Source organism: Bufo bufo, chromosome 1, assembly GCF_905171765.1.
Source record: "Bufo bufo chromosome 1, aBufBuf1.1, whole genome shotgun sequence".
Lineage (NCBI taxonomy): Eukaryota > Metazoa > Chordata > Amphibia > Anura > Bufonidae > Bufo > Bufo bufo.
Window position 1 is genome coordinate 31,941,896 of NC_053389.1, and position 21,283 is coordinate 31,963,178.

At 44.3% G+C, this 21,283-nt stretch overlaps 1 protein-coding gene across 1 annotated transcript; it reads right to left on the reverse strand.

The window, feature by feature from the left end:
- Nucleotides 1-2,890: 2,890 nt before the first annotated feature.
- Nucleotides 2,891-13,868, reverse strand: LOC120992801 (zonadhesin-like). Its single transcript, XM_040421692.1, has 4 exons — nucleotides 13,751-13,868; nucleotides 13,595-13,670; nucleotides 8,405-8,440; nucleotides 2,891-3,604 (listed from the first exon to the last, which is right to left on the reverse strand). The coding sequence occupies exons 2-4, from the start codon at nucleotides 13,632-13,634 to the stop codon at nucleotides 3,237-3,239; spliced, it is 444 nt and encodes a 147-aa protein (XP_040277626.1). The 5' UTR covers nucleotides 13,635-13,670; nucleotides 13,751-13,868; the 3' UTR covers nucleotides 2,891-3,236.
- Between the last annotated feature and the right edge of the window lie 7,415 nt (nucleotides 13,869-21,283).

The window sequence follows — 21,283 nt, forward strand, 5'->3', positions numbered from 1 at the left end:
AAAATGCGTTGAATTACACTGGTACATTGATGCAGTACAATGTGTTGATTTAAACTCTACTGTATATTAACCCCCTAGGACCCAGACATTTTCATCTTAAGAACAAATTTGACAAATCTGACAGAGGTCACTTTATGTTTTAATAACTTTGGAATCCTTTGTTTGCCCAAGCCATTCTAAAAATGTTGTGTCAGAAGCGAAGGAACGTCATATGGTTTTTGGAGAGCATATTTTGTTGTATTGGTTTTTGATGCCAGGTCACATTTGAAGAGACCCTGAGGTACCCATAAAATGGAATCCCATCAAAAAGTGACTTAATTTTGTAAACGACACCCCCTTCCCCCAAATAATTTTCCTAGAGTTGTAGTGAATTTTATTACCCAACAGGATTTTCATAGAATTTAGAAACGCTTGACTATGAAAATGAAAATTAACATTTTTTACAACAAAATCCTGTTTTATCCCCAAATTTTTCATTTTTAGATGGAGAAAAAACACAATGTGCTACCCCTTTTCTCCTGAATATAGTAACACCCCATATGGGCTTGCAAATGGTTGCATTGGCACATCACAGGACAAGGAACGCTATATAGTTTTTGGGGGGCAGATTTTGCTGAAATGGTTTTCAGGTGCCATGTTACAATCGAAGAGACCCTGAAGTACTCCTACAGTGGAAATCCCCAAAAAATAACTGAATTTTGCAAACTACACTGCCCAAGGATTTTTTTCAAGTGATGAACTGAGCATTTTGAAAAAAAGAATATGTTGTGCCCATTATGTGTCAGTGTTAAAAGGCAGCCCTGTTATTATTATTATGCTGTGCTTCCTGGTTTAAGAAACACCATGTGTCCCTATTCTTCCCCCCGAATGTACAAGAGGGCTCAGGAGCACATTTTGAGGCCCAGTTTGGTGATTTACACCACTTGGGCTGATGACTATAAAGTCTCTTGGGTGAATAATAAATTGAACTCCTGAGAAGTTGCTCCATTTTATAAACTACACCCCACAATGTATTTAATAAGGGGTAGAGCGAGCATTTCGATGTGATTGTATTTTGCAGAAATGAATGCATAGCATACTGTGTGAAAATTGCAAGTTTTTCTGTGCATTTCAGTGCCCGATATGCTGAGTCCAGCTGGTGCCACCTGAGACATACCATTAGACATACCATATCCCTTATATTATTGGGTGGGTTATAGTGGGTATGGAAAAGCCGTAACTGTGACTGTAAACTGCTGTTTGGGTTTGCTACAAGGTTCAGAAGGGAAAGACCACCTTTTGGCTTTTGCAGAGCAGATTTTGATGGATATTACTTTTGAACATCCTATGTGGTCTAGTGCAGCCATATTTATTTTAATTTTACTCTCAGTAGAGCTGTGTGAGGGCTTATTTTTTGCAGGATGAGTGGCCATTATCATAAGGACTATTTTGCGATACTTGCGACTTTTTGATTATTATATCATGATTTTTTTTGTAGATGAGGTGACCAAACATGGCCGTTCTGGCAAAGTTTTTACTTATTTAATTATTTTTATGGCATTCACCTGGCAAATAGGTCATATGATATTTTTGTAGAACAGTTTATTATGGACGTAGCGATACCAAATATGTAAATTAGTTTCATTTTCAGTTTTACACAATAAAAAAAAAAAATATAATATATATATATATATATATATATATATATATATATATATTTAAAAAAAATGTTTTTGATGTTGCCATTTCCTGAGACCCAATGTTTTTATTTTTGTAGTGATGGTCTTTTGGGGGGAGGGGGGGGGGGGGGTGTAGGGTGGAAGGGCTCACTTTTTGCATGATGAGGTGCAGTTTTTATTGGTACCATTTTTAGGGTACATACAACTTTTTGATAGATCGATAATGTGCTTATTGTGAGGTGAGGTAACAAAAAAATGGCTGTTCTAGCACCTTTTTTATTAACTTTATTTAAAGTGTTCACCTGATGGGATGGGATGGATCAGGTCACATTTTTATAGAGCAGGTAATTATGGACGCAGTGATATCTAATATGTCTATTTTTTTTTTTTTTCAGTTTTACACAATAAAATAATTTTTGAAACAAAAGCAATCTTTTTGTTCACAGAGCTCTTTTGTATTTGTAGGACATGTTGGCCCCATTTTGTTTTGCATGTGTTTGGCTGTGGGAGGGGGGCACTTGCTCACTGGGAGCTCTGTGTTCCCTGTAAACAACTGCTCAGATGCCATGGTCACAGTTTATCTAAAGTTTTAAAAGTCTGTGATCAGAGTTGTCTCCGATCACTAAGGACGGGTTCAGATCTGTGTTCTGGATTCCGTTATAATGGAAAGTAACGGAATCCATGAGACGGATGTCAAAAACCAGGACGGATCCGTTCTGCTGCCCATAGACTTGTATTAGGACGGAAGTCAAAACGGAAGCCTTTATAAGGCCTTCCATTTTGCTTTCTGTCCTAATAGAAGTCTATGGGCAGCAGAACGGATCGTCCTAGTTTCAGTTATGCAGGACTTTGTTTTCCGTCTTGCATAACGAGAACCAGACGGATCCGTTATGTTTCCCATAGACTTCTATGGGGACGGATCAAAACGGAAAGGCTTCAGACGTCCGTCTCTTGGATTCTGTTATAACGGAAAGCGATAATGGAATCCAGAACGCAGATGTGAACCCGCCCTAACTCTGCCACTCTCTGCTGTGTAAAGGAACAGATACCTGGTAGATTTGGCACCCGCTCAGCTCCTGAGCTTGCTCTATCTTAAAAAGTCTATCTTAAAGACTGGGCATCCGTAATCCATGTATGGAAAGTGTCGGAAGGGGGTTAAACAAATAATTCTACTTTATTGCTCTACATCTAGAAATTCTTTCAGTGTTGACTATAAATAACATCCGGCTTCATTCATTAAAGGTCAACTTTATTATAACATTGTATGAGGACAGATAAGCCATAGCCGCATTTAATTGATATTGTGACCTGATAAATCCATTAATATGGAGCTTACAGAAGCCAAGCAGCAATAAACTGAACGATGAACATTTAGAAATCTAGCAGAGCTCAACATGCTAACTGCTGATGATATTGTGATGTGTTTTTTTCTATAGATTTACAGGTAAATTTGCTCCATTGGATGAAATAAACAGCATAACACGTTCAGCTCTGCTTTATCTGCTTTTCCCATTTACACATATAATTCCATTGCTTCTCATAATACTGGCTGCAGAATGGTCAGACTGAGCTCTGTGGTTAATAACATTCTGTTGGCTTTACACACGTTTCTCCAGAAAGAACATATCCCTCATCACAGACACATTTTGGAGAACACATTGTGATACAGTTTTCAGGGCCATTTGGTTCTTCACATGTCGGTGGGCAGGCGGATCCGCAGAACTCATAGTGCTGGTTGGGACCACAGGGGACTTTGCAGTCTTCTGGTTTGACGCACTGTACAGATTCCCCATAAGTCCCGGTCTGAGGCATGAGTCCTGCGTCACATTTACAGGTTAGTATTGCAATCTTAATGCAAAGTCCTTTAGGAAAATTAACTATGTTGGCGCAGTTTGTGTCACACACCCCAGTGGTTGCAGATTTGCTGTTTGGAGGACAATTCAAAGCTGCACAAGAGGGAAATAAACCTGGAGTTAGCTGGTCGCTTCATATTATGAGGTCATTGGAAAAAACAACAGATGAAAAGAAAAATGAAGGATAATACTAATAACAATTAAAATGCTTAGATTAACCAATTATAACTAATTATAAAAACAATGATAATAATAATAATAATAATAATAATAGCAAATAAAAACTAATAGCATCTATCTATCTATCTATCTATCTATTATCTATCTATCTATCTATCTATCTATCTATCTATCTTATCATCAGGCATTTTGGGGCCACATGGAGACAATCCATGGGTCCCTCGCCGGCCCTTCTTACATTCATAGCCATAGCTCCCTCCGGGCAGCCGTCTCCTGTACTTGCACAGGCTCTTCCGTCTGGGTCCCGACCAGATGTCGTTGTCTCTTTTCCTTTTCAGCTGCATTGATTTCCATGCAGCTGAAGAGGGGAAAAAAAATTTACTTTTCCTTTCCAGCTTTTCTCTTACCCTGAAGGAAAAATTGAAAAGTAAAAGTGCCTAAAAAAAAAAATACTAAATCGTATCGAGCTTCGGATCCTAGATCTGAAGTCCATTGGCTCCAAATTTCTGTTAATGCTGTACGGAAGTGGGGCTGGGGCCTGCGGTCTATGCTGCTAGAACGTAAAGGAAGAAGCAAGGTCCGCAGCACTTGCCCATACTCCATCCCTCCGTACAAGGGTAGGGATGGACTGGGACAATAAAGTGGCCCTGGACTTCAGCCAGACCGGCCCACTTTATTTTTCCCAAACACACTCAAAAAAATAATGGTATCCACAGATCCCCCCCATAAGTGTCATCCACAGACCCCCCCCCCATAAGTGTCAATGTCATCCACATGACAGACCCCCCCCCCCATAACAGTGCCATCCACGGATCCCCCTCCCTATAACAGTGCCGTCATCCATAGATCCCCCTCCCCGCCACTCACAGTAGTATACATTAATAAAATCGGTATCCTGCAGGCTGCAGACAGTAACTTTAATTTTAACACAGGCTGTGGGGATAATAAAAACTGAGCATGGTGATGGTGATCACCTTACTAGGCAAGCCACTGCCAAACAGTGCACAGTGCGTGCCATACAGAGCCCACATAGGGCACCACCTATGCATACAAAATGAAAGAAAGCAAGGGGCACATCCGTGCAGGACGTAATTTGCAGCAGCAAAATCCACAACAAAATATGTGAGTTACATGCAGATTTTACAGCAGATCTGTGCACTGCAAAGGAGGGAATCCGCAGCATAAACTGACTGCAGACTTAAAACCGCACCACAGGTCAATGTATGCTGTAAATAGTGTGGATTTAATGGATGCAAATCTACAGCATATCAGTGCACGCATCCTTGAAGGGGTTATGTCTCTTCAGCAAGTGGCATTTATCTTGTAGAGAAAGTTAATACAAGGCACTTACTAATGTATTGTGATTGTCCATATTGCTTCCTTTGCTGGCGGGAGTCATTTTTCCATCACATTATGCACTGCTCGTTTCCATGGTTTTGACCACCCTGTAATCCAGCAGCGGTGGTCATGCTTGCACACTATAGGAGTAGCCGGGATTGTGGGAGTGCACATAGTTTGGTGCTTTTTTCGACCACCAATGCTGGATTACAGGGAGGTCGTAACCATGATGACGAGCCATGTATAATGTGCTGGGAGACATTTTGTCTCTATGGCACTATCTGCCCTAATAGTGATACAGTGCCCACATAGAGCACGATAGTGCCCTCCTATTCACAGAAAAATAGCGCATTTGTACCCATATAGTACCTACCTAGGTGCATAGAAAGTGCCATACTTTGGCTCTATGTCGGCACTGTATGACTGTGGCCAAAGTACTGTAGGTTTTCACTTTAGGTAGGTACTGTATGGCACCATAAGCAAGAAATACACCATTTATCTGTGCATAACATGGCGCTATCTGAGCACTGTATGACCGTGGGAAGACCTGGGCATACTATGCTCAGATAAGTTGTGTATTTAGTGTCTACAGTGCCCACAAAGTGCCATATCATACCTACCTAGAGCTAAAACGTGGGCAGAAAGTGCCATACTTTGCCTATAATTATACTCTGTCTACACAAGTATGGCGCTTTCCGAGTATGGGTTCTATATGGCACTATGTGGGCACGACAGGCACTAAATGCGCCATTTATCTGTGGATAGTATGGCACTATCTGCCCACAATCATACAGTGCCCACATAGAACCAAATATCGCCGTACCCACACTATTATATGGCAGTGCCCAGAGCGCCATATGTTGACTATGTGGGCAGATAGTGCCCTACTATGCCCAGATAAATAGTGCCCTTAGTGACTGCAGTGCCACACTGTACCCACCTAGAGCCAATCTGTGCACAGAAAGTGCCATACTTTGTCCACAGTGACAAAGTGCCCTTTCTGTGCACAGTCTGCACTGGCTCCAGGTAGGTATTCTACTACACGTGGGGGCACAGCGCTCATCTCTTTAGTAAAGAGTCTTTACTACCTTACATTCAGCTCCCGCCTCCAGCCTCCAGTAACAAGTGCGGGCGGCAGCGCTCACTCACTGACGTCACGCGCCTGCGCCGCCTAGTGGGAGGAGCAGGCGTGTGACGTCAGTGAGTGAGTGCCGCCCCCACACTGCCTGCTGTTACTGGAGCTTTACCCCCCTGATGGCGGCCCTGGCCGGCCCATAATTCGATCGGCCCACCGGGATTCTCCCGGTACTCCCGATGGCCAGTCCATCGCTGCACAAGGGTAGAAATGGCTTCTATAATGAGGCTCCGACAAGATGGTGTGAAGACTATACAGGTTGGTGACTATACGTTTGGTTACTGTATCGAGGGGGGGAGGCTCTTTAAGTTGCTACCGCCCTATACTTTGTACAGGCAGTATCCTTGCAGCTCACTGCCAAATTGTATCCCCCCCACCCTTGTCCTAAGAGATCCTGCACTCATGGGCAGACCATAGCTGCCATAGCACTTCCTGGGGGCCCAGGAGTTTAATCAGGTGCAAGAATTTAACCTTTTTGTGGGAAATAACACTACATAAGATTTTTGCTATACTGCAGGTTTTCTATGTGGCTTTTATACATACGTTTAATTATTGCTAGGTATGCTGCTGTTTTAATTTTCTTGAACTAGGTGGTGCGGGCCTCATCTTTCTGATCCCCACCCCCTTCTCCCCTACAGAGCCCCCTCTTTCTTTGCCTCTGCCCTTCCCCGCAGAATCCTAACAAGTAATATCTCTGTAATCTTTTACACTAGACTGTGGACTGATCGGCGATATTAGTTCATTTAGCACGTGGAAGGGTTTGTCTGAGAAGAGTGGATAAAAGCAGTCTGTCTGTCTATATCATCTATCTAACTTATCTGGCAGGACGTGTCTGATCCTCACAAGGGACCAGCCAAGGTTGGGTACATAAATAGGTGGTCCAGATATAGTAGCTTAGAGGGCAGGAGTCAGGATGGGACCTAATATTCTGAGGCCTCTTGGTGCTCAGAACCAGTTTTATGTAGGCAGCCCTATTACTTAGGTGTTGTGTGACATCACAGGGAAGTCTTTAAAATCAAATTTAGTACTGCCTACTGTCCCCTAGAGGGAGTGTGGCGAAAATAACCTCACCACTGGGTTTTGGAGGGGCCTGTTTTCCAGCCCATATACTAACTTTGAAGGAGAAGACAGACCGGCCGCACAGCCTAAATCTGTGGAACTGTTTTGGGCAGGAAAGCCATGCTTGCGGTCGGCCAAATGTAACTTCCATGGAATTCGGGAACCCCTGTTCGGATCTGGGTGATTTTTGGATATGTTGTTTACCCAGATCAGAGCTTTACATTGATGTATACATTATGGGGATATGTGGGGTTTTGAGGTGTCTTCTGTGTTTTGGGGAAAAATGTGTGTTTTCTGCCTGTGAGTAAGTTAGCCCATTATGTTTGATAATTGTATCACAGGCAGAGCCCATTGTGTTTTGGTAATTGTATTTTGTTGATTGCGTCAAAGACAATGCTTATTTTGTTATTGAGTGCGTCACAGGCAATGCCATTGTGTTTGTTAATTGCGTCACAGGCAATGCCATTGTGTTTGTTAATTGCGTCACAGGCAATGCCATTGTGTTTGTGGAATGTATAGTTTTTGTGTTTAAACTGTAAAGCTGTAAATGATTAGCTGCTATGTTATCTCCTCAGTTCCCAACCAGGTCCACAGGGGGGGGGGGGGGTTCCCTTGTTGGAAAATGTGTATATAAATCATTGCGTGTGTATTCAATAAAGAGTTCCTGTTTTACCCTTCATCATGTTGAGGCTGGTGTTTGGGTAACTGATCGACACTGGGGATTGCTATACACTGAAGATTTGCTATACTCCCCTGGCTATAACTACTAGCTCTTGTAAGAGCTGTTCCTGTTCCTGGTTCCTGTGGTGGTTACGGTTTCGAGTGGAGTGCTTGGAATCCTCGGGAAGCACTAGGAGCATCCATCAACGGAGGTACCCAGTCGGGGTGCCAGGAGATCCATTACAGGGAGCTCTGGTTTGAGTTAACATGTTCTGGCCTCCATTGGGAGCTCCGGCATATACTATTACTCACTGGCCACTAGAGAGAGCTCTAGAGTTAAAAAATTCTGAAAGATGCCATATGACAAGAGAAGACAGTCTGCCCAGAAGCTATGACTAATGGACACAATAAATAGATGTTTGGCACCATTTTATTTCAATCGGTAATCACATTATTGTCATTATTTCACTCCTTTTTCCTTTTGAAGTCACATTATTAAAAATATATTTTGTTCTTCTTACGTGGTATGTCATCACCGTGGACCTTCCACTGCAAGACTATGGGAAGGAAATAATCCAAATGATTAGTCGTAATGTAACAATTTGTAAAACAGTGTACAATGTTTCTATTCAGATTGTTCTATTTGCTACATGAGGTGGAACCATATTGACAACTCATCCCCACTACCGGTGTAAGGGTTCTGGGTGACTGAGACACCGCAAAGGGAACCATTCACCATGGGAATGCAGTACAGTCTGCAGACAGCAGGTTATAGAGCAGGAGGAGCTGAGCAGATCATGTCTAATTGTGTGGAAAGAAACAGTAACTTGTTAAATTACTGCATGAGATTCCAGCTCTTTCTGTGGTCAGGAGTCCAGTCGTCAAATTGAGTGACTGACAGCCTTTCTTCTGAAAGTCATAGAAAACTAGCTGTTAATCACTGGGTAGGACCGGCCACTGGACTCCTAAGCAGAGAAAGAGCAGAGATTTCAAATAATAATGTACACATATCAATCTGCTCAGCTCCTCCTGTTCTGTAACATGTTGAGGGCAGATTGTACTGGATGTTCAGTGTCACAGGTTCTGCTCATAAACATAAACATACTTATAAGAAAGTAGTCAACCCCAAATCAAACATTTATGGCACAGCCGATCAATGGGGATGGAGCTTATTCACATGTTTACAAGTCTCATAGATCCGAATATAGTGTGAATTTGTGGACATTTCTTTGGCAGTGGAGCCACAAAGACCTATAGAGGCACCCACATTATTGGGATCGGACAGTCATGGTATATCCATCTAAATACTCATGAATGTTTTGTAAGCAGAAATTTGTTAAAAGGGATTTTCCAGTTGTTTAATATTGATGGCCTATCGTCAGGGTAGGTCATCAATATCTGATAGGTGGGGAGCCCTACTCCTGACAATCCCACTGTTCAGCTGTTTGAAGAGGCTGAGGCAATCCAGTGAGTGCTGCAGCTTCCTCACAGCTTATCAAGAAGGTCATCGTCTATATTATAGCGGATGAGCTTGGTATTAGAGCTCAGGCCGATTCACTTGAACGGGTCTCAGCTGCACCTAGGCCATGTGACTGATGATTGTGACATCACTGAGCCAGGAAGAGGCTGCAGTGATTAAAAGAGTGCCACATCTTCCTCAAACAGCTGATCTGTGGGGGTGTCAGGTTTCGGCAGTGGCGTAGCGTAGGTTGCCAGCACCCGGGGCAAGCCAAGTATTGCGCTCCCAACCTGTGACCACGCCCCTTTTTACAGATAATGTAGTAGATGTCACCTGCAGTCCTATGTAACACCACAGATAACACAGGGATAACTCTGAGTACAGATAATGTAGTAGATGGGTGTGAGGCCCCAGAATTCAGGACACGCACAGTGTGACCTGAAGTCTGGGGCCAGGCGTCAGCAGTATGGCCCAAATTCTATACCCCCCCCCCCCCCCCCAAACAGATATTTGTATGGACATAACATACATTGCTATGAAAAATAGAGGAGAAGACCGCACCATACCTGTTACATCCAGTGACCTCTCCTGTGATGTAGACTTTCCTCAGCATCTTCATTCGGAGATAGGAACGCCATGACACCTTCTTTCAGCCGCGTCTCGTCTCTGTAGAGTTTCACAGAAAATGTTTGGGATTTCTCACTTTACTATCATCCTCAGATAACAGACCTCCCCTCCCCCGTAGTTCCCATAACTATAATGCCCTCTGTATAATTATAATATATACTGGCCCCTCTGTATTATTATTATTATTATTTCCTCCTCTGTATTAATATTATTAATATTAAAATGGCCCCCTCTGTAGTATTATAGTAATAATTATGCCCCCCCTTCAGCATACAGTCCCATGTAAGATACAACCTTCCCCCTGCCTTCAGCCCCTCCAGCATACAGTCTCATGTAAAATACATCACTCCCCGCCTTCAGCCCCTCCAGCATACAGTCCCATGTAAGATACATCACACCCCTGCCTTCCAGCCCTCCTTGCACAGTCCCATGTTAGGCTACTTTCACACTAGCGTTCGGGGCTCCGCTTGTGAGTTCCGTTTGAAGGCTCTCACAAGCGGCCCCGAACTGATCCGTCCAGCCCTAATGCATTCTGAGTGGATGCGGATCCGCTCAGAATGCATCAGTTTGGCACCGTTTGTCCTCCGCTCCGCTCAGCAAGCGGGCACCTGAACGCTGCTTGCAGCGTTCGGGTGTCCGCCTGGCCGTGCGGAGTCAAATGGATCCGTCCAGACTTACAATGTAAGTCAATGGGGACGGATCCGTTTGAATTTGACACAATATGGCTCAATTTTCAAGCGGATCCGTCCCCCATTGACTTTCAATGTAAAGTCTGGAGGGATCCGTCTGAAGCTACTTTCACACTTAGAATTTTTCTACAATATAATGCAGACGGATCCGTTCTGAACGGATACAAACGTCTGCATTATAGGAGCGGATCCGTCTGGGTAGACCCCAGACGGATCCGCTCTGAACGCAAGTGTGAAAGTAGCCTAAAATGCATCACTCCCCCTGCATTCAGCCCCTCCAGCATACAGTCCCATGTAAGATACAACCCCTGTCTGCCTTCAGCCCCTCCAGCATACAGTCCCATGTAAAACACATCACTTCCCTGCCTTAGCCCCTCCAGCATACAGTCCCATGTAAAATATCACCCCCCCCCTGCCTTCAGCCTCTCCAGCATACAGTCCCATGTAAATAATCAACTACATTCTCTTACACTACGCTCGCTCTACTGCCTCATAGGCTTCAGGCCACTAGCGTGAAACCTATGAGGAAGAACGGAGGGGACGGGAGCCATAGGCTCCCATGACCCTCATTGAAGTGTTTGCCGCCTGGCGCCCCCTGCAATTTTGCGCCCGGGGCAACGGCCCCCCTGCCCCCCCCCCCACGCTACGCCCCTGGGTTTCGGACCCCCATAGATTAGATATTGATGACCTATCCTAAAGGTAGGTCATAAGTATTAAACGCCCAGAAAACCCATTTAAGGTCCAAAATATATATTAAACACAATGCAACATCCAAAAACTTAAATCAGATTTTTGGGATTTATGAATCTAGCCATGTATTTAAAATGTCCTGAAATATTTTTTTGCACTGGTCAGTAGAAGTCATACAATAGTTGAGGATTCAGCTTTGTTGTATAGACTAGGACTGAGTGAACAAAGTAATCTCATTTTCATTAGAGGGTAGTTTCAGCACAGTCATTTTATTATTATTAGAGGGCAAGGTCAGAAGAGTCATCGCATTATCACTGGAAGGTGGGGTCATCACTAGAGATGAGCGAATTTTTCAAAAAATCAATTCGCTGGTTTGCTAATGCCAAAAAAAAAACAGGAGTGGATCCAAAACAGAGATGACACGTGAATGGAATATTTGCATGTCTTCTGTGTTTTGTACCCACTCCTGCTTTTGGTTACCAAATCACAAGCCAATTCTGATGGGACCATACAGGCCTTACAGCTGCTACACAGACAATATACTTTGAGCATCTCATTTTTCCTTCCTTCTGACAGATCAGAAAAAGGGGCAAATAAATGATGATGTCAGACAGGCCAAAAGGCAAAATATTGGCCCATTCATGAAGTGGGGAGGGTGGAAACAGCATGAGAAGTCCACAGAGGGGCCCTTTGACAGTGGTGAGGTGGAAGCAGCATGAGGAGGCCACAGAGTGGCACTATGACAGTGTGGAGGTGGCAGCAGCATCAGGATGCCACAGAGTGGCACAATGACAGAGTGCAGAGGTGGCGGCAGCAGCATCATCAGAAGGAAGCCACAGAGTGGCCCAATGACAGAGTCTGGAGGTGGCAGCAGCATGAGGAGACCACAGAGTGGCACAATGACAGAGTCTAGAGGTGGCTACAGCATGAGGAGACTGCATAGTGGCCCAATGACAGAGTCTGGAGTTGGTGGCAGCATGAGGAGGCCACAGAGTGGCCCAATGACAGAGTGTGGAGGTGGCAGCAGCAGCATGAGGAGGCCACAGAGTGGCACAATGACAGTGCGGGGAGGTGCCGGCGGCATCAGGATGCCACAGAGCGGCAAGGAGACATAGAGTGGAGGTAGTAGCAGCATCAGGAGACCACAGAGTGGCAAGGTGACGTAGTGTGGAGGTGGGTGGCAATGCCAGTACCCGCTGAAGATGGTGGGTGAAAGAAGGAGCACTTGGCATCAGATGTGTGGCATCAGGCGAGTGGCAGCATCAGAATAGTAGCTGAGGCAGGTAGCCAGAAGAAACTGCTCTCTTTTCTCAAAGTGTTGGTGTGGCACCATGGATGATCTAGTCTGATGCATCGGGAATTGGTGGATGGAAATCCTAGCTGATCCATGCCCGATTCATCTTGACAAAGGTCAGTCTCTCCACATTTTGGGTGGACAGGCGAGTTCTCCTTGGGGTAACTATGGCCCCTGGCACACTAAATACTCGCTCTGATGCCACACTACTTTCCAGACAGGACAGCATTTCCAGTGCAAACTCAGCCAGTTGCTGCCACAAATCCAGTTTGGCTGCCCAGTAGTCTGGCAAATCTTCAATGACAGATGGCAGGGTGCACTCCAAGTATGCCACCACCTGCTGGTTCGGGTTCTGCTCCAGGTCTAGATGCTGCCGCTGGTGAGTGGTTACTTCACTAGGAGGGTAAAGAAAGCTGCTCATCATCGACTCTAGACTCAGGCTGCTGCTGATGGAGCCGGTACTGCTCCTGCCACCCCACTCGACCCCAGCAGTCATGGCAGTGGAACATGAGCGCAGAGGGCCCCCCTGGTCAGACCTGTGAGAGGATGGACGATGGCACAGATAGGCAGCGGCCAACCGACTACATAGGATGTCTCTATTGTAGTTCGGTTTGTCCTCCCTCTCAGTGGGTGTAAAAAAGGCCCCCATTTTGGACCAGTAGCAAGGGTTCAACAAGGTATAGAGCCAGAATCATCCCTTTCCCTAATAGTGACAATTCGGCTGTTACTACCCAAGCAAGTGGGCATGCAGCTGGCCATTTGTGCAAGTGACTGGGGAGGACTCCCTTCCTCCATCTCCACTGCATACTGCCAAATTTGGAAAAATAAAGAATAAATAAGTGCAACATTTACAAGCAGACCATACCCATTATTTCTCTTCTACAGATATCTATCGAATGAAACCAAAATTACATACAGGAGAGTTTACATTTAAACCACTTGAAATACATACGTGCAAGCAAGAAGACAGCAGATAATTTGAAGAAGCCCATGTCTCTTCTGATAAAAGCTGAAGATACCACAAGTCACTGGTAACAGAAGACAAAGACAAGACATTAAAATAATGCAGATCAATAGTAAAGTAAAGGACATAAGTCTTCTACGTTACCTGTTCGGGCTCTGGGAACAGTTCTTGTACTGACTGCTGGACAGGACCGAACTCCTGAAGCCACATTTATAAGGACCAGATTGGGTGTGTGCAACTATATTTGCTTATGTAATTTCATAGTTCATATCCTAATATTGTGAAATGTTTCCATTATGAGTTTTACTATGTAGTAATCACTGTTCTTAATAAATGTCAGGGCGTGACATTTCACCGGGGAATGGTGGTTCCTCATAAGGTTACAAGGATGTCTGGTTTATTAAAAACCTTTTCAAATATCCTTTGTTTTCTAAATCGGGGGTGTGGGGTGTTATTCTGAGGACCCTCATCTATTAGCCAGAGCAAGGAGTAGCTACAAAGAATGCCTGTTCGAGGATAGCCAACACTCTTTGATTTCAATGACAGCAGTTTAATGCTTCATTTCCCCTATGGTGGTGCTGCAGGGAAATTAAATACCTCCTTCCCTAAGATTATTGCTGATCCGTAGCGATCACAGCTGCAAGGAGTCTTGTGATTAATTTATAATTGGGAGACCTGTCTAAAAATAAGGGCTTTCACAAAGCAGACAACCCCCTTAGGGCTTAAAGTGTGTTTATCATTGTGGTCCAGGACCTTACCGTCCTGGGTCCTGCCTTGAAATCCAAGCCAGCAGAGTGTCATGTAAAGAATAAATGAAATCTTTATGATTAGTTTGTGTTGTTTGGTTCCAAGTCCATTCAGTCTTCAGATATCATGGAGAAGGTCAGGACTACCCCAAAGAGGTTAGCCCATCTACACCTATCCCTGGTGGGTTTCAGCTACAAAAAGATTACTATGGAGGTTTCATAGTGACAGAATTCCCATAATCTTCTGCAATATTTGGAATGTGGAATTCAAGATCTATCTCAGGTCCATATCTGTACTACAGTTTTTGAGGATCTAATTCCAAATAAACTGTAACAGTCTCTGCTCCTGAGGTCAGGCAAGCAGGTAGAAAAGGTTGTGTCCTGAAGAGTTTGCCTAATCTGATGCAGAAAAGCAAAAGAAAACTTGACTTCACAGCCAATCATGGAGATTAGTGTTTAGTGAAGCGAAGCATCCGAAGCGGAATTCGGTCTGAAGTTCAGAAAAGCTTCAATTCTAAATGAACCCAAATTTAATCTCGCTTTGTGGTAAGGAATCATTTTTTCTATCATGGCGGCTGCACATGTTAGAAAGTGAAAGTAAGTGTCAAGGAGGCAAGCCAAAGAATGTGAGATCACCCATAAGGCCGTGCAGCCAGCCAATCCGCAGTTAGCCATCTCCCTGTGATGTCACAGCCCTATAAAACCCTCATCCCAAGTAGTCGCCGCCATTCTCCTGTGAGCTGAGCATAGGGAGAGACGTGGCAAGATGCTAATGCGCTAGGGACAGTGTTGCTAAGTGCAAAGTGTTAACAGAGAGTCCAGGGAGAGTGCAGGGAAAATGCATCTCCATGTGCATCACTGTGAAGTGCACTGACATTTATAGCTAATCAGTTCTGTCAGAGAAACTGTTACTGTGCCTCTGTAATATATCACAGCAGGCATCACTGTCAAGTGCACCAAAATTCATAGCTAATCCGTTCTGTTAGAGAAACAGTTGTTATACACTATGGCTAACAGACAGTTGCCTGGGCCCACCAAAGCATGGGCAGTGGCAAAATAATGCTGTAGCTGGCGCAAGTAGCAGCCAAAGGAGGGGGTCTGGTAGCAGCAGCTACAGCAACAGGCCAGAGCTGCCACTGCTTTGACCAACAATCCAGCTGTACTGGAAAGGTTGACTTGCTCTTCACAATAATCTCAAGTTACAACAGATACACACAGCCAGAAATTGGTGGGTTCCTCTGACACCATGCTTAGTTGGCAAGGTCCAATGTGACGATGTGCTTTGTGAGGACAGTCAACAGTGACAGGCCAGACCAGATTTGGAGGAGAGGTCCGCTGCGAACCCCTTTAGGCATGCGACTACCCATGATGACTGTCGGCTGGGAGCACATGTTGCTAGAGGTCAGGGATGTGCACAAGAGACAGGTGAGGGTGACAAAAGTGCTGAGCAAACATATGTAGATGATGTTATAGCCGATCGCACGTGGTAGCCGGTTGAAGAGGGGCATCCTCATCATCGGGGTGAGGGTGGCAGCTAAACATAGAAGAAGTAGACAGTCTGCTACTTGGGAGACTACCTATGAGGAACACACTGGCAGTGCATACGTTAGGTTAAAAGCAACAGGTAGGCATCGCGCAGTGGTAGAGGGAAAATGCAATACTAGGCAATGTGAGAATTTTTCACAAAGTCACTGAGGGATGTTAGCGTGGAGGTATGCAGGATGTGTGGGCAGAAGATGAGGCACGGCCAGGGTGCTAATGTTGGCACGATGGCCTTGCGTCAACACATGGAGCGTCACCATAAAGTGGCATGGGAAAACTGTTCCACTCATTTTATGTTACAGCCTGATGCAGCAGTTCTGTCAGTTATCACTAACACTCTTGATGCTGCAGGTGCGACGGCGAAGGATGCTCCCTTGATGGTGGAGGAGCAGCACTCTACCACTAAATCCTTCAGGCCCGGAAGTACCCAAGGCAGTAATGGTCTCCCAGCAGAGCTGTATGTAGTGCTGTGGAACCTTATTGACCTGGACCTGTTGGAGCTGTACAAGGAGATGGGGGTGGAATTCCTCGCCAAGGTACTAGCCAACTGGCTAAAGGCCGTCATTGGATGGTCAGCCTCGACCATGAAAAGGCATTTGATCATGTTTCACACATCTTTATGGGCAAGGTCCTGCGAAAATGTTCTGCTCCTATGTTAACCTGATGTACATATTCAGCATGGTTCTGGTGAACGGCTGGAAGACTCACCCCTTCCTTGTCCTCTTTAGGGTCAAACAACGCTGACCTCTTTCTCCTCTTCTTTTTGTGTTATAGAGATCTTCGCAGAGTTAATCCGGCAAAATCCAGAAGTCAGAGGGATTACTGCACCAGGGTCAGACTGATGAATCATCAAGTGCTCGCTGTACATGGACGATGTGACCGTCTTCTGCACAGACAGGTGTTCTGTGATGGTGCTCGTCCAGACCAAAGGAATGTTGCCGGGCTTCGGAAGCAAAGGTCAACTGCAGGAAGTCTGAAGCCATGCTGTTTGAGGAGCTCCCTTTCCCTTCTCCATCCAGCAAGACTTCATCAAGATCCTGGAATTGTGGTTCGGGAAGGAAGTAGCAGCCCTGAAACCCTGATAAAATCGCTTGGCAAAGGTCAATCAAAAGATTAGACTGTGGAGCCTCAGAAAACTCACCATCGAAGGAAAGACTCTTGTACTGCAGAACTATTGGCAGACTATTACAAGGATTGGGATTCCAAAATAGACAGAGTAAAACAGACGGCCTTATCCAAAGAGTCCCGCAGCAGTGGGAAAGGAGTCCCAGACATCCTCACTCTGCTGCGGGCAGCCTTTGTGTGCGACTGTGTGCACAGGACTCTGATGTCTCAAAAGATGGCTCGGTGGGCCCATCCATGTCCCATTTCTTTCTTCTGCCTCTCAGGAGGAGGCTGGATTTGAACATGTTGAACAGCTCCTACCCCTAAAACTGGGACACCCCCTTGTACTACCATGACCTTTTCAAGTTTGTAAGTGAACACCAGCTGGAGGGAATGAAGCCCGACTTGTGGAAATGAAAGACTATCCACAAGCTAAACCGAACAAAGGACTTAATGGAGTCTACTTCTGTTTCCTTTTAGGTTGTTTGGTGCTGTGTTTCACCTGCTTATTGGTCATTCTTCTGCCTTTGCATCTCAGTACTATTTGTCTCATTTAATTTTGACTTGGCTTGTTTCTGATATTGTAGTTGATACTGTTTTGGCTTTGATGTTAGACCTCTCTGTTTCTGACCTCGGCTAGTACAGCTTATCCTGTCTGCTCTAACTGACAGCAGCTACCTGATGAACTCATGATTCCATCCATTACACCTGCAGGAAGCGCTAAGGCCTAGTCTTGCAGCGGGTGCACAGTTTGCTGGAGCGGTTACTTGTGTCTTGTGTTTTGCTGCACACTTATTATCAACAACAGAGTGCAATTATAATACAGTACATGTATATATAAACTGTGTATAACATTGCTATATTTTCCATTTTAGATAAATTGGATAAATACTAATAAAATGGATTACTCATTACTCATGGGCATCTGTCTATGTATCAATAAGGATTTAAGAGGAAGGAGTCTGACACATTTATTATCATGAAATCATTTGTTCTATAGAATGAAGGTGTTAAAAGAAATTGTGTTGTAGAAACCATAGTGTTATACAAGGAGCAGGAAGCCTCATCTTGTGCTGCTCTGCATGTGACCTAGATTGGAAATACATCAGGTAATAAGAGCTGATACAGGTACAACCTGTTCCTGCTTAGATACAACTTAAAATTTTACCTAATCACCATTGTCATTTAATAGTGTTTAACCAGAACCATCCAAAGGTTAGGCAACATGGCTCGGAGGCTTTCTCATAGAGATTGTTTTATGCTGATACATAATCATAGGTTGCAGTAAATACATGGCGGAGTACTCGCAATTAGGGTTGAGCGAACCCCAACTGTAAAGTTCGGGTTCGTACCGAACTTTAGGATTTTTGGACCTCGAACCCGAACATTTTAGTAAAAGTTCGGGTTCGGGTTCGTTGTTCGGCGATTTCTTGGCACTTTTTGAAAGGCTGCAGAGCAGCCGATCAACAAGCGTTTAACATTGTGACCTTAGAAGCCATCACACCTACTAATGGCATGGCTGTGATTGACCAGTGCATCATGTGACCCAGCCTCTCTATATAAGCTGGAGTCATGTAGCGCTGCACGTCACTCTGCTGTTCTTAGTGTAGGGAGAGGATGCTGCTGGTGTGAGGGAGAGAATAGTACAGAATCTGTGATCAGAACTGCAATTGAACTCAGCGATCTACATAGATTTAGTTGTGTGGGTGCAGTGCACTATCTTCTTACCCTGCCTTGAGCCCAGTGACAGAAAATAATAACTTTTATCTGTCTGTTAGTTAGGTGGGCGGTGGTGGCCACTTTTTGCAAGCTCAGTGCACCAGCACTGCATCTGAGCTTTTGTGACATTCAAATCCAAGCTTGAAATACTGCACTAATAATCTGGTTTTAAAAAAATACCCTTTTTGGCAATATACAAAATCTGGTGCCTTTGCAGGATTAGTCAGTGTGCAATTTAAGCTAGAAATACAGCCATAATTTTCTAGGTTTTAACAAACACCCTTTTTTGGCAAAATACACAATTTTCCAGCCCTTGCTGCATCAGCACGTGTGAAATTCAAGGGTTATATACTGCTGTCATATTCAGTTATTAAACAAACACCCATTTTGGGCAAAAAAACTTTAATTGCGGCCTATTCTGCATCTGTACGTGTGAGATACACACTTTACATACTGTGGTTCTATTCAGTTATTTGAAAAACAGCCATTTTGTGCAAGAAACCTAAATTTCGGCCTAGTCTGGATCAGTACGTGTGAGATACACACTTTAGATACTGTGGTTATATTCTTCTATTAATAAAACACCCTTTTTGGGCAAAATACACAATTTTACAGCCCTGGCTGCATCAGCACATGTGAAATTCAAGGGTTATATAATGCTGTCATATTCAAGGTTGGTCTCACACGATAAAACCAATGTAGAGAATTATTACACTAAGCTCAGGGAGACACTGGAAAAGAATGATGAAGAAATTATGATGGGTAAGAAATCCAAATTTCAACGTGACAAAACCGACTTTGAGAACAAACAGGCCTTCAAGTGGAAACATGCAGGGAACATGCGGAGTCAGGGTAGAAGTAATGTCATGAATCCATTAACAAAAAATGCTGGGGGCCACTCTGAGCATAGTGACCAAAGTTTGAGCGAGGGTGATTTTTTATCAGAGGCCAGCGACTACGGAGGTCAAGGAGGGGATTACGCAAATCCAAAAAAAGAGGACCTCAACATCGCAGGAGCAACAACTACCCACTCTTCCAGAAGAGACGACTACAACAATACTAAGTGGTATGGATGCCAACACCCTCCAAGTCATAAATCTATCTATGTATAATTTGACCCCCCATGAGAAGTCAGTATTGGAAAAGGGACTTTCCTTTTCCCCTATGCAGATTTTGGATAAGTTTGAATTTGTTAAGGACACATATTTATTTTGCAGACAACTTTGTTTCAAACTTTTATACAACCAACCATCAATATTACAAAATCTGGCTGACGATGAACGTGGTGTTTTCATGGACCTCATGGACCTTTTACGGGAAAACGAATCGGAAACAGGTAGGAGATGTTTCACCTTGAACAAACCCTCCTTACTCACCCCTTCTCTGAATCTATTCCCCAATATCCAGCTCTTTTTCCAGGCGATAGTGTATGAAATACGCAAACTTAAAACAGATTCTTTACATGGTAGAAACCTGAACAAGTTGGAATCTGACACCATACGAAAATTACAAGCAAATACCACCTTTCGTGATTAAAGAAGCAGATAAGGGTGGCAATGTGGTGCTTTGGGACATGGACCTATACATACAAGAAGCGAACCGACAGCTCAAGAATAGAACTTTTTACACACCCCTGCCCTATGACCCTACAACGGTTTTCAAGAAAAAAATTGGATCAGTTATTGAAGGCGGCCCGTGAGATGTTTGTCATCACCAAAAAGGAGCATCAATTTTTGGAGGTGAGTCAACCCATCATTCCAACTTTTTACATGCTCCCTAAGGTCCACAAGAACCTCCACAATCCCCCAGGACGCCCAATTGTGGCCGGTATTGGGGGTTTATGCGAACAGGCGTGTACTTACATCGATTTTTTTCTTCAACCCTTAGTTTTAGGGCTACCATCTTATGTACGGGACTCCCTCCATCTGATTGAGATGCTGGACCATGTGTCATTTACAGCTGACGTATTTTTGGTGACCTGTGACGTTGAGTCTTTGTACACCAGCATTGTGCATAAGGATGGCATTGGGGCCACTACCCATTTCCTGGAGAGGTCGGTTACTGCGGAGCCAGCCCACCACGCATTCCTGGTGAGCCTTCTGCATTTTATTTTACATCATAATTATTTCGTTTTTGATCGAACTTTTTACAGGCAGGAGTCTGGAACGGCGATGGGGGCGCGGTGCGCACCCTCCTACGCAAATCCATTCCTGGGTTGGTGGGAGGAGTCGTGCGTGTACCCGTCGCCGCTCTTCAATGGGTGTGTGGTGGGCTGGTTCCGTTATATCGATGACATTCCGTTTTTTTGGCAGGGTTCCAGGGAGACTTGTGTCCAATTCATCGACACATTAAATGACAATAACTTGAATATCCCCTTAACATATATCATTTCTGAGGATGCAGTCGACTTTCTGGATTTGAAATTACGCAAGGAGAATGAACGGATTGTCACTTCCCTCTTCCCAAAAAGCACTGCTACAAACAGTCTGTTACATTATCGAAGTTTTCATCCGGCACATATGAGAAATGGAATACCGAAAGGTCAATTTCTCCGATTATGACGTAT